Consider the following 13320-nt stretch of genomic DNA (forward strand, 5'->3'; position numbering starts at 1 on the left):
CTCCCAGCAGGCAGAGCGGTGCGAAGGGGCAGCCCTGCGCCACCGCTGCCGTGGCTCCGCGCTGTGCTCTCTGCATTCCTGCCCAGGGACGGATCCCAGCAGCCCCCCCACATGGGCAGAGCTGCGAGGTGTCGGGCCTGGCCCCCCAAGGCCTCCCTCCTTGGCCTGCAGATGGCCTCCGCCCTGCGGTGTCCCCCTGTGGTCTCTCCCCTGGCACCCTTCCCTATCGTGTCACCCTCTGACACCAGTCCTGTGGGGTGGGGCCACCCGAACTTCCTTTCTCACTGCATCACCATCTTATCAGCCCGTTCTCCAAACGCAGTTACCTCGTAAGGTACTGGGGGTTGGAGCTTCAATGCAAGAATGTGGAAGGTCCTGGTCCAACCCCTGCAATTGTATAAAATGTGAAAAAGAATTACTGCCGTGAGTGACATGGCCCGTCAGGGTGAGAGGTGAATGAAGACATTGGCAGACTCCCGGCGTCTCGTGCTCGCCCATGATGTCTGCAGCACGGAGGCTGACCCGTCCCCAGCACTGTGTCACTGTCTTCGCAGGCCTGGCAGCTTCGGTTCAGTCACCTCGTGGGCTACGGAGCCAAGTACTACTCTTACCTGATGTCCAGGGCTGTCGCCTCCATGGTTTGGAAGGAGTGTTTCCTACAGGATCCTTTCGACAGGTAAGCAGGGGGCAGAGCCAGAGACATACCCTTCCATGCCACCACCCCCTCCACCAACGACCGGCCCTGCAGAACCCAGCCTGAGCCCACGGGAAAGAGGGGCTCTGGGGGCATTGCCGTCACAGCGCCTGGACCTCTAAGGCTCTTCTCTCCCACCCAAGCCCTCTCCTGCTTACACAGCCTTCCGCCCCACTCGCAGCCATGAATGACGGCCCCTGCAGGTGGCGGCCCGGCACCCTGTCCCTGCGCCCACAGGGGCCTGCTGCATGAGCGCTCCGAGCTCCAGCCCTGGAGGCCTCACTGACACGCTCACCCCCTCCCTGCAGGGATGCTCAGCCCCCCCCCCCGCCCCAGGGACAGTGCCCATTGCTCTCGGCACGTCCATCACGGGGACCGGCGTTGATTCCACACGGGCATCCCCCTGTCCTCTCTCCGTTGGTGCCTAAGGGAGGACTTGGCACTTTCTCCAGCCAGGAGCAGCCCTGCTGGAACCTGGGATGATGGCCCTTAGCATCCTGCCCACGGGAAAGAGGGGCTCCGGCTGCGAGCTCCCCACCCCCCAGCTGCCCGTGCAGCCTGACTGAGGTTCGGGTTTCCTCAGCAGTTAGTGATCGCCTTCAGTCCCCGGTCTTTTGAACTTGGATCTGACGTAGTAGAATTGTTCAGTGTTTTACAGCTTGGTGCCCACATGCTGTTTTGTCTTCAGCCCTTTGCATGAGCAGGCATTTGGTCTGCTTTTCAGATTTTATTATTTTCAAAGGACCTAAAGCCAAAATTGACTAGTTTGAGGGATTACATTTTTTTACTGGAGATTTCTATGAAATGGACAAAATATCTTGTTTAAAGGAACTACACTTTACTAGAAAACCGCATACTACTAAATATGTATTTCCAAGTTATTTGTATCTTGTTTATATACACATTCTTGCCTAGACATGTACTGGCCAGAGTTTCGTAGACATGTAAAAAGTGAGCTCGGAAAAACACTCACTGACAAACAGTTCTCGCCTCCATCAGTAGGTCCTTTTGGACCTTGCTTTTGAAAAGGACCAGGCTGGAAGCTGACATCAGGGGCCAGGCAGCCCCAAGCTGAGCAGCGGGAGAACCGTGGTGTGACTCAGGCCAGCGGCGCAGCTGGGAGGGATGCCACGCTCCCGGCCGGAGTCAGGCTGGGCCTCTCTGCTGCCTGTCCCCTGAGGAGGCCTGGCCCTGGTCCACATTTCCTGCTGCAGGGCACCTTCTGTCTGAGCTCTCACTGCCGGATGCAGCCACACCGGTGTCTGCGATGAGCCTGTGTCTGACGGAGCATGGTGCCAGAAGTCCTGATTAGAGATCATGCTCACAAAATCCATGAAGTCACCCGTGCACGGAATTGCTGCAGAGACCGTGGGGTGAAAACATCGAAATTTGTGTTGTCACAGGGCGTGGTCATTTGCATTAAAAGAGTTGCCCTTTTCGTAAAGTAGCAGTGCAGCCCTACATAGCTTGTGTCCAGGTGCTGCTGACTTGAAGAATGACTGTCTATAAAAATTCTTCAACATCTGCCCCCCCATGGTACAGACTGTTCCCCAAGGACCCCAGCCGACTGGGAGCATCTACAGGTGAAAACAGCTGCTCCGTCCTCGGCCTCTGCCACCCACCCCTCCAGAGCCAGTTTTCTGTCCCCTTAGCTGGTCCCCACAGCCCAGGTCTCCCAGGGAGTGAATTCTCTCCTGCCAGCTTTCTTTTCTTCACTGTCACTTCAGAATGTTACTTTTCTCTGTGTTAGGCCCCATCTCCAGTCTTTCTGTGAAAGTCCAGACTAGCATAAATCATTTCAGAACTCACAGTAAGCTAACCCCAAAGGCCACAGAGAACGGAGTATAATCCTGCTTATCCTGTAATACATAAATGAAGGGATCCTTTCCATGAAGGGATTGCTTGCTGTGTACAGAGCAGCTAAACAGATAGGTAGCTTTTTACAGTGAATATATGATTTTGCTCATTAGAATAATTTAAAAATTGGAATTAGACTCTAAGAAGCAAGAAAGTAAAGAGCTGAATGGTCTTGCAGTGGCAGCTTCCCAGACTATGACATCAGGGTGGCTTCTCTCGAGAAACTACCAACAGATGTGAGTGTGGCCCAGCAAGCTGCCCACGCAGGGCCCCCAACGCCTCTTGTCTCCCCAGGGCGACCGGGGAGCGCTACCGGCGGGAGATGCTGGCGCATGGCGGGGGCCGGGAGCCCATGCTCCTGGTGCAAGGTAAGCCAGACGGGGCCGGGGCCTTTCCGAAGGGTTAGTGGGCCATGCATTTGAGTGTCAGCAGGTGAGTTTGCTTTTGGCCACCTGTAACGAAAGCTCCCTCACGTGTCCTCAGTATCGTTTCCTTTAAAGAGCTGGTGTTTCAGCTGTGCACGTTTTCTGAGAATCTGTTCATTGTATCCCAGATAATGTGAGTCTTATTGTGTCTCTGTCCTAGTGTTCATTCTATTTCATCAGTACCCGAAATAACATTAATTTTTAGTTACTGTGTTTTATTTAGATGCCAGCATACACTTTCAGGCTTAGCTTTCAAAACCTTACTAGCGCTCTAACAGGAAATTGTTAAATTTGTCATAAATTTATATTTTTGTCATCAATTCTCAGAAAATCTGCCTTTAGATTTTAATAGATCAGTGTATTTCTTTAGCCACCAGAATTCACTTATTTCTTACTCCTTTGTTTCTGGCTCTGAAAGTTTAGCTACACATTGGCTGGAAATTTAAGGCATCAGGTTGGACTTTTAAAGCCTGGAAAACTTAGAACCTAGGTAACTGTTCCGGGGCCATCACCAAGCTTGTTTGCCTGTGTGATTGTTTTCGGTAATCTCATACCTTCACGTGTTTTCCCTGCAAGTGTAGTGCACGTGGAAGTGACTGCCACGACTCTGTGTGACGTTCTCACAAGCGTTTAGAGGAAGGTGTGAGCACTCACAGGCGCTGCAGCTGTGGGCGGCTGTCGGGTGCAAGTGGCACCTGGGAGCTGACTTCCGGGCTCGGGGGATGTCACCGTCTGTCATTGTTGAGCAGGTCCTGAGAGTGCCGGTGCTGGCGGCAGTGTTTTCTGGCCCTGACCTCTCTGGTCAGGTGCCCGAACCCTCTCCTTCAGCCGCGTGTTTACCAAACAGGAGCGCGGGCGTGTGCCGAGTGCTGCCTGCGTGCCAGGTGCCCTGGAGTGGCCAGGGACAAGGGAGACAGGGACCCGGCTCCAGCGGACACCTGCCGGCCAGCACCACGCAGGTTCCTCCCAACGGCCCAGCCAGCCCGGGGCCCTCCCTCTGCGGTCACACGGCATGGCTGTGCCGGGCCAGTAGCACTTTGGTTTCCTGCCACGGGCTGGCCCGCAGAGGGCAGGTGACGCCACCTCCCTTGTCCTGTCGGCCCTTCCTGAACTCCACCAGACCCAGGAACTTTCAGCTGTCCTTCGTGCCCTGATTCGCGCCTGGCAGCCCCGTGAGGCGGGAAGTGCCCCTGCCCCAGTTCGTAGTGGACCAGGCTGGCCGCACCGGTCCTGGTCCTGAGGCCGTGAGTAGGGACCCGGGTGCAGCCCGGGCCTGGGCCTCCCGGCAGCTGAGAGGGGACTGACTGTCTGTCGTCCCCGTGGCTCCCCCTGCCTGTGGGGCAGAACGCCCAGCAGGGGTCGATTACAGGCTCTCATGGAAGCAAAATTCACCGGCTCGCAACAGTGAGCCACGGACGGGCGGAACCGCGTGCCTTTGAGCAGTAGTGTTGGTGCTGAGTGGACAGCCGTCCGGAGCGTCCACGCTGCCTCCCCGGGGGATGGGCCGTCGGGGCTACGCTCCCCTCAGCCATGCTCGCCTCGTGCTGCCCGTGACGGGCCTGGGTGGGCTCTGCACGTAGATGTTAGTGTACACGTGCGTCCCGCGAAAGGCAAAAGTAGGATCTTTTCAGCATTTGGCTTTCACTTGGTGTATTTTTTTACCGTTTCTAAGAATGTTGTTAAAAAAATCTCTCTAAAAATTTTGATCTTTGTATGAAACCTTCTCATGTTAAGAAATTTAACACTTTCAAAACCATAATTTCCATGTGAGAGAGGAAAGGAAGAGTGGGGCTCCGAGCGGAGATGGTGAGGCATCCAGGCCCTGTTTCACACCAGCGGTGGACCGCCTCCGCTTCGAAACGCTCCTGCTCTCCTGGCTGCTGGTCAGTCCTGCACGGGAACTCACGTGACGTGCCGCGTCAGGCACCAGTGGGGCTGCCTCGCCCAGTTCCCCTTCCCAGGGCCCTGTGGCTCCGTCCAAGTTGACGCCCTTGCTGTGCTGACTGCTCTCCGGCCGTCGTGGCCACTCCAGGCCTTTAAAGTCCCGACCTGAGGGTGGCCGGGCCTTCGGACCACAGGAGACATAAGCTTGAGGTCCCCGCGCCCCCCAGGTCTGCATTCTGCTCACCTCAGCCCAGGAGAGGCCGCCTGCCCTCTGTTCACCTGCAGTGAACTTATCCCTGAGCTATGTTCCTGGGAGCACTTGGTACTTCTGTGGCTGAGCTACTGACACCCTCCATGGTCCCTGTCTATCCTGGGGGCTCTGACAGAAGGGTTCCCGCCACCGCAGGGTGAGTGACGTGCTCGGTGGGTCTCGAGTCCCTGAAGCTTTCCTGCACGGAGCTCACGCCCCCCTCCGCCTCTGCACAGAGACTTGGGTGAGGGAAAGGAAAGGTTATGGTCCCAAGATGGAGCATTGCAGAGATCATTTTCAAATATTGAACAGCTCTATTTCTCTGCTCCTTTCTAAAGAAAAAGAAACTCTTAGCTCTAGTTTTGTCTCTCTCACCAGAAGCGGTGGCAGGTAGAGGTACAAAGTAGCGACTTGACGGAATCTAAAAGGAGCCAGCGTCAGGTAAGAGAGCAGATGAGTGAGTCAGTTTGCTGGAAACTCCCGCAGTCGTCCGTGTTGCCAGAACGACTCTCGGAACGAAGTCTAGGAGCCTCGGGGCACTGCCGAGGGCCTGTTGGAGACGTCTCCACTCCCCTTTCCAACGAGCACGCTAGTTTCAGACACATTTAGTTTTGCCGTACTCATCTTATCTCACGTTCCAGATCATCTCTCCCAACCTCTTACATATTTTTGTCCGGGAAACAAACCAGGGAATTGTGGTTTATATTCCAGAAAGTCCCCAAGGAGAGTAATACAATCTGCAACTGCTCTTCTTTTTTTTTTTAATCCTCACCCGAGGATATTTTTTTTCCACCGAAGAATTATGTTCAAAACCTGCACCAGTGGAAGTAAAACAGGGATGATGGGCGTAGAGAGCTAGAGCTGCTCTGGGTGGAAGAGCTGAGCTGAAGACATGTGATTCCTGACTCTCGTTTGAAACGTTGCCAGAGAGCAGAGAGACAGGAAGACCTCTCCTGGTTGGACGGGATTGTTTCCTGGGAGATACAGCTTTACAAGGGTCCTTCCATTTATTCGAGTCTGTTCAACTATCCCCAAAGAAAACTCTTCCTTTGGACTAATACGTCACTCTGCTAATAATCAAACTTGATTTAGATCATGCCTAAACCTCATTTTTTTACTTAATAGTTTATCTTCGTGTTAAAGTTTTTTAATAGAATACTTCCTCCTTTATCTCAGAGTTCGCATATCTCAAACATTTAAAAAACACTACCCAGCCCTTTCCCTGCTCCCTCGCATCATTTATGGGATGTCAGGTAACACGTGTTTGGTCTTTTAATCTCCTTCTTACGGCACTGAACGTGTGTGTAGTTTGATTAAGCTGTAGGGTCAGGGGGCAGCTAAACCCAATTTACATTTTTCCTAAAAGCAGTTCAAACAAAGCAGGGTTTTTAAAAATTCTTAAGATCTCCAACCTCATGCTCCCGGTCACTGAACTGCCAGCACCACGCGCGTTCACGCCTCGTGCACGGGCCCTGCTCAGTCCGGGTCCAAGTTTATTAAAATGCTGCTGCAGCCCCAGCGCTGGTTTTCCTAAGGGAACTCACACTGGGTTGGATATGAACTGCTGAGACTAATTGCTGCTGCTTTTACTTTTTTTTTTTAATTTTTAAAGATTTTATTTTTAGAGAGAGGGGAGGGAGGGACAAAGAGAGGGAGAATAACATCAGTGTGTGGTTGCCTCTCGAGCTCCCCCTACAGGGGACCTGGCCCAAAACCCAGGCATGTGCCCTTACTGGGAATCAAACTGCCAACCCTTGGCCCTCAGTCTGGTATCTCATCCACTGAGCCACGCCCGCCGGGGCTCATTTCTGCTGCTTTTATGTGTGCCACGTTGAACAGACAAGAGAGGATAGCAGTAGTAGCAGCAGTATGAGCAGCGACCCTGCTAAGACCTGCGATGAGCGCTCTGGGGGGGCGCTGGCCCCTTGCAGGCTTCACCTCGCTGAGTTCTCTCAGCAGGCCAGGGCTGCGTTTGGTAGTGGCCCCTGAGGCCCCACAGTAGAGCTAGAACCCAGTCCAGGCCTGTCTGCTGGGACTGGTGGGCAACCTGCACCTCTCTGTCAGGGGTTCCCAGGCCCCTTTCGCTTTGGAAGTTGTGTGCGCATTCCGCCGCATGTCCCCCTTCGGCTCAAGCAGTTTTCGGTAACATCGTAGCCTTGTCTAGATCACGCCGAAGCCCAGAGAAAACACTTCTGAGTTCACGGAGCAAGATGTCACTGGGACAGGCCCGGGGTGGGGCGCATGCGAACCAGGACTAACTGCGTGTCCGTTGCCATCCGTGCACAAAAGTGGTTTTGCGGCCAAGCACGCTTGTCAAGTGAGAGCGCGGGAGCCGAGTTGGCCATCTGTCTTCCATCTGTCTTTGAGACGCCCGGCGGCAGAGCCCGGCCTTTCTTGCACAGTGTGACCAGCACAAGTAAGGGAAGCACGCCGTGGAGCCAGGCTTGGCGTTCAGGGGCTGGAGGATCATGGTGCGCTTCTGCGGCAGAGCTGTACGGCAGCCCACAGCAGCAGCCAGGCAAACAGAACCCTAATCTTGGGCCTGCCGGGCTGTTTGCTCAGCGTAGCCTCTGAAAGAGCTGAGAGCTTTCTGGAAGGCGGGAAGGAAGAGCACCTGGTTCTCAAGGCTGGGGCTGCCTTCTCCGAATGCCCTGAATTTTTAGGAGGGCGTGTGCCTGTTTAATGGGTGGGTGTGTTTGCTTGGAAGACATTGAACTTCAAAAGGCACAATGTTTTGGAACCCAGAAGTGCAGTGGTAAATGGAATTACTCAATCGGACAATGAAATTAAAATAAACTAATTTGTAAGCAGAGCAGGTCTGAGGGCCCCACTGGGTGGGCCCGCCCCGTCCAGCAGGAAGCTCTGCTTGGGTCGGCGTCAGCAGCCCCAGGTGCAGCGGCTTCTGTGGGAACGGCAGCAGGGCCCAGCCCAGCCCGGGGCCAGTGTCGCTTTGCAGCTCAGAGGAGGAAAGGAGCCTCACTTTCCGGCTGGTACCCTCATTTTCTCGGGAACCGATGGCAGCCAGTGGGAGTCCATCCCAGGAAAGGGTGTGGACAGTCACAGCCTAGCAGCAGAGAACTTCAAAGCAGAGAGGGCGAGCCACACGGTCGTCCTGGGCGAGGGAGGGACGGAGCCGGAGCGCAGCTTCTCAGACAGCCAGGCCAGCCCTTGTCCTCGAGGGTTTGATCAGTCTGAGCTGAGATCGGCACATGTAATTATTTCAGCAGCCGTGAACTCTGAGATGGGCTTCGAGAACCGTGTGCCAGGCACTCCCGGGTACCCCTGTGCCCCACACCTGTAGAGACCGCCAGGTGCACCTGGTCACAGAGGGCAGGCGGCACCCGGCTGGACATCTGAGTGCATCAAGGCTCTGACGTGCCACTTTGGTCTCTAAAAAAACTGTGCTGCAGTTTACGAAACGTACAACTCACCATTTCCCCCTTTTTTACGTGCGCAGTTCGGCAACGCTCACAGTTATGCTGTTGGCTGTGTCTTCAAGGCAGTGAGGGACAAGTGATGAGTTGGGTCCCTGTAGCCACTGGTGGCATCAGCAAACTCCTAGACACTTTCCCAGAATTTCAACACACACTTGGTTTTTGTCGTGTTCCAGATGCTGGTGTGTAATTACAGGCCTCTCCAGCGTGTGCTGTTGTACGGAACTTTCGTGTGTCCCACATTCTGCGGGCATGGGCTGTGGGGCCAGACGCCAGGGCCGGACAAAGGGGCTTCATGGTCCCATGACCTCTTCTTGCCCCCTGGTCTCACCTGTAAGGTGGGCCCCTCACAGGTGTGTGGTAAGGATTGGATGAGTCGATCCTTACCCCAGGTGGCAGCCCTGACTGGAGTGGCTGCCGGTGGCCAGGCCCTCACCCCTGCAGCTTTGTCCCCACTCTGCCCCTGGCTCGATGTCAACAGTCAGTAGAGAGACAAACACGTAATTTGGAAGCCTTCACTGCTCCAGAAATTGGCCTGAGAGCCCTTTTGACAGTGTCACTTACTGTCCCCAGGCCTTGGATGGTCACCCTGGGGCCATGAGGCCATGGAGCACCCCGGTCTGAGCAGAGCGTCAGTGAAAACACTCCGGGCTCTCCCTGGCCTTTATCAGCCCCTTTGCCTCTCGGGCGGGGAGAGGGGAAAAGTGCCCAGAATCCCCAATGTCCAGAGGGACTGGCAGGTGCAGGGGGGCCTGTGCCTCTGTGCTCCCGCCACCGCACGGCCAGCCCTTTTCTGCTCTGAGCTGCCCAGTCGTCCTTCGTTTGTTTCAGTCCTTTTGGGAAAATTAATCCAGGAAACCCCCGCCCAATTTAGGTGATTTCCACATTGAAATAGGTTTGTAAACTCCACCCACTTACAGACTGAACAGCCCCGGCCTCCCCCAGGGGCTCCTACTGAACGGCAAGTCTAGTCATCACCCCTTTAAGATTAGGGCTTGAAGACAAAGGGAGCGTTTTTTGTCAGCTTTAAAGAAAAAAATCAAAGCGTTTTCGGAATGTTTTTGACTGTGCACATGTGAGAGCTGACTTCAGTTTCTCGTGTTTGCTGAACTGCTTGAAAACGCGGTGCTTTCCGTTCAACTCCGTGCAGCAGTCAGTTCGTGTTGGCACTCGCAGACCATTTAAACCTAATTAGGGCGAGGACTCGGCAACAATATGCTGAGCGAGTTCCTGCCCCCGTGACTGTTCTTTGAGCCCTTTGGTTCTGATTTCTCTCCCTGAGCCTTCATCTTCAGCAGTCGCATCCCAGGAAAAACGACCAAACCACTGAGCTCTGCCCAGGTTTTACTCTAAAATGCCCCAAGTGTGTGTTTTTTCTTTCCTTGTGGCCACAATCGCCCTTCTCGGAGGCAGCAGTGCCCGCGGGTGGGGAGCCAGGGAGGCTGTGAGCTGCCGGGGTGTGCGGCCAGAGGGACAGAGCGAGGTTGTGTTGGCCTTGGCAGCCGGTGGGGTTGGAGTGGGCCACATCAGAGGCACAGGGGGGCTGCACGGGGCTGAGTACATGTGCTCTGAATGAAGTGGGTTCGACTCCTGGCGGTGCTAGTCACTTAATTACAGAACGTCCCTCGTGCTGAAGGAGAGCGCTGTTGTACTGGGCCAACTCGAGTGATGGGAAGCGCGTCTTGCCCACGACCGTCCTGCGTGTGAGGATCCTGGCCCCTAGGAACGGCCCAAAGCCTGAGGGACGCACCAGACCCGTGCGTCACTTAAGTGACGGCGGGGAGTGGGCGGCGCTGCCCACCAGCAGGACGCACTGTTTCTGTCACTAGCACAGCGGGGCCAGAGGACAGGCCTCCTCTCTTCCAGAGATGGTTTTGCTGTGAAAAGAAAATTGTGTTTTGGACTTCAGCGTCACAAATAAAGGCAGAGCAGTGGGATTTTGTTTCGCCAGCTGCTCCTCCTCTCACATACGCCCTGAGATGCAGACACCAGAACCGGGTGTTCCAGCCTCCTGCCTTTCCAGCGTCCCCTCCCCCGGAAACCCCGGATTGGAGCCTGAGACTCCCCGGTCCACCAGCGTCCCGCCCAGGCCGCAGCCACTCCGCCCGGCCCCCGAGTCTCCCACCAGCGTCCCTCCTGCTGCTCCCTGACCACACTCAGCGTGTGCCTCACGCCCACAGTTCATTGTCTGGACGTCCGGTGCCGGACACTTCCCGCCGCCCCTGGACCGGCCACCCAGACCCACGGCGCATGTTCTGCCGTGGCTGCTGCCTCACAGGTGCAGGTGGCAGGCGGGGCACCTCTCACCCCTGCACACTTGTACAGGTGTGGCACCAACTGCAGTGTCACTCTCGTACCAGAAAGCCCCCCACGTCCCTTCCCTGTCACTCAGGGCAGCCGCTGCTCTGGTTGTCCCACCACAGAGTAGCCGGCCCATTTTCGAACTCCATGCAAATGAAAATCCACGGTAGGTCTCCCTTGCGCGAGGCTCCCTGCACTCAGCGCTTGTTCAAGGCCCACTCGCGTCCTTGCTGGCATCGCTGAGTTGTGCACCAGGGCAGGAACGCAGCCCTATTCTTCGGCCGAAGCCTGTGCCCGGAAGCCTGTGGGCCCCAGTTTGGGGGGAGGAGTTCTTCCTCCTGCGGGCTCCCTCCCACACCCTCCGGGTCCCTGCCCGGGGGGGAATCGCTGTTTCCAGAGCAGACCTGTGCTTAGTTGTGTAAGGAACTGCGCGGCCTTTGACCAGAGGAGGGTCAGTTCAGCACGGACGCGAGACAGTCTGGGCGCCCGCGGCCTGGTCGGCGGGTGCTGCACTCGGCCCGTGTCTTCGGCTGTGCTGGCAGGTGCCGAGCAGCGTCCCCCCGCGGCTCTCGCTCACTGTCACTATGACAGTGACCTCGGTGTCCTCAGTGCCTGTTAGACTTTTGTGTCTGGTGGATGTCTTCTCTTGTGGAAATCTGCCTCACTCTTCTGTCCATTTTTAATTTTTTTTAAATATTTTTAATGGTGAGTTTAAGGACACCTTTATATATTCTGGGTACCAGTATTCTGGGAGGTATCTTTAAAGAGTGGAAGTTTTTAGTTCTGATAAAATACATCAGGTTTTGCTGGTTACTCCTTTGTGTCCTGAGAAATCATTGCTTCCTTAAAAGTCACAAAGCGCTTCTATGTTTTCTTATAGATAACTGCATAGTTTCAGCTTTCACAGTTAGCTGTGTGCCCATCTCCAATTAACTTTCACGTACAGTATGTGGTGGGGTCAAGGTTAATGTTTTACGCCATCCGGCTGTATCCAGTTGCCCAGGTTTCCTTAGTGGTGTGTCCTGCTTGCCCTCTGGTTGACTCCGACTGTTTGTCTTTGGACTTCGGCCGATCGTGACCCGGCCTGGTTCTCAACACGCAGCAGGTACTCAGGACATGTTGAGTGACGTTAAAGATTTGGAGGATAATCGCGGAGTCTGCGATCTTCTCAGGCCTCTCGAGGTGTTGGAATTAGATTTATAGGCTTCGTCCCCCGAATTAAGTGCCAGAACACAGAGCCCTGTTCAGCCCTGAGTGAGCGTTGCCTGCCAAGAACGGAGGTTGGGGCAGCGAGATTGATTGATTGGGTCTGTCTCTTTGGATTGAAAAGTGACGTAAATCCAGCTTTTATTAAATGTTGGTACGTGGTGGACATGGCGCCTCCTTGCCTTCCACTGTGTTTGATCCTGTGGCAACCTAGTGTATGGGATGAGGTGACTTCCAATTGCACAGAGTTACTAAGTTGCAAAGCTGGGAGTTCTCCAGGAGGGGAAAGTTGGAGCAAAGCCAATAACTTCACTCTATAAGATTTCTGCCAAAAAATTAACACTCGATTGCTTTTAAAGTGTGTAAACCTGAATAATGAAACCTGGTAAGTCATTAGACATATACTAAATTCTGAATCAGCCCAGTCAAGGATAACATTAAGAATTCAGTCTCCTAACATTGCTCCAGGGGTACAGTAACATCTGCAAGGTAAAAACCCTTGGGAAGCACGTTCGGGCCTAAGTCTCTCTGCTGAGTCTTGACTAGAGAGGCATTGAAACCGGAACCAGGGCCTGACTTTGGGCAACGCTGGGCTTCAACTTCGATGCCGGACCTTCCCCCAAAGCGCAGCTGGGGCCTCCGCGTTCTTCCTCCTCCCGGGTGGAGGTGCTGGCTGACCTTGTCCTTGTCGGCAGGGATGCTGCGGAAGCGCCCCTCTGTGGACGACCTGGTGAGCGCCCTGGTCTCTGACTTGGACCCGGACTTCGAAACTTTCCTCTTGGACTCCGAGTGACGGGGACGCCCCGCACCGCCCACGTCCCAGTCTCGAGGATGTTGATGTCGTAAATGCTGTGGCTGCCAACACTGGCTTCTGATGACAGTGTTCGCCTCTGTGCTGACTTCCGAAGACCCTTCGACGGGTGGAACTTGAAATAAATAGTTTGTTTTAATTAACCTGGCTGTTAGTCTGTTTGACAGATTTCGGACATACGGAAACCACTCGTGAGCCAGTGAACACTAACACGTAGGGTTCTTAGGTGTCCAGTCTGGGCGTTCCCTAGTCCTCCTACCCCAAGCTTTGATAATATGATGCGGGGGGCTGGGGGGTCTGTGACAACAACCAAGAAGCCAAGTGTGGTTTCCAGAGTCCTTGTCACCGACGTCACTGGCTTTTCGCTCAGTGTTTCGGTGCACACGGTGGACTCAGAGCAGACGGGACTGAAACGAGCACTTCTCCGGCTCAGTTAGGAACACTTGAGAGTAAGTGCA

At 54.7% G+C, this 13320-nt stretch overlaps 1 protein-coding gene across 1 annotated transcript in view; it reads left to right on the plus strand.

Moving 5' to 3' along the window:
- MIPEP (mitochondrial intermediate peptidase) overlaps window positions 1–13005 on the plus strand; it is a 90972-nt gene extending 77967 nt beyond the window's left edge. Inside the window, exons 17-19 of the mRNA XM_037129446.2 lie at window positions 555–676; window positions 2846–2919; window positions 12747–13005. Coding sequence (XP_036985341.2) covers window positions 555–676; window positions 2846–2919; window positions 12747–12844 — 294 coding nt within the window. The 3' untranslated portion in view covers window positions 12845–13005. The remainder of the gene's footprint in view (window positions 1–554; window positions 677–2845; window positions 2920–12746) is intronic.
- The last annotated feature ends 315 nt before the right edge of the window (window positions 13006–13320 follow it).

This window comes from Artibeus jamaicensis, unplaced genomic scaffold (assembly GCF_021234435.1).
Source record: "Artibeus jamaicensis isolate MK-2021 breed Jamaican fruit bat unplaced genomic scaffold, CSHL_Jam_final contig_415, whole genome shotgun sequence".
NCBI classification, from domain to species: Eukaryota; Metazoa; Chordata; class Mammalia; order Chiroptera; family Phyllostomidae; genus Artibeus; species Artibeus jamaicensis.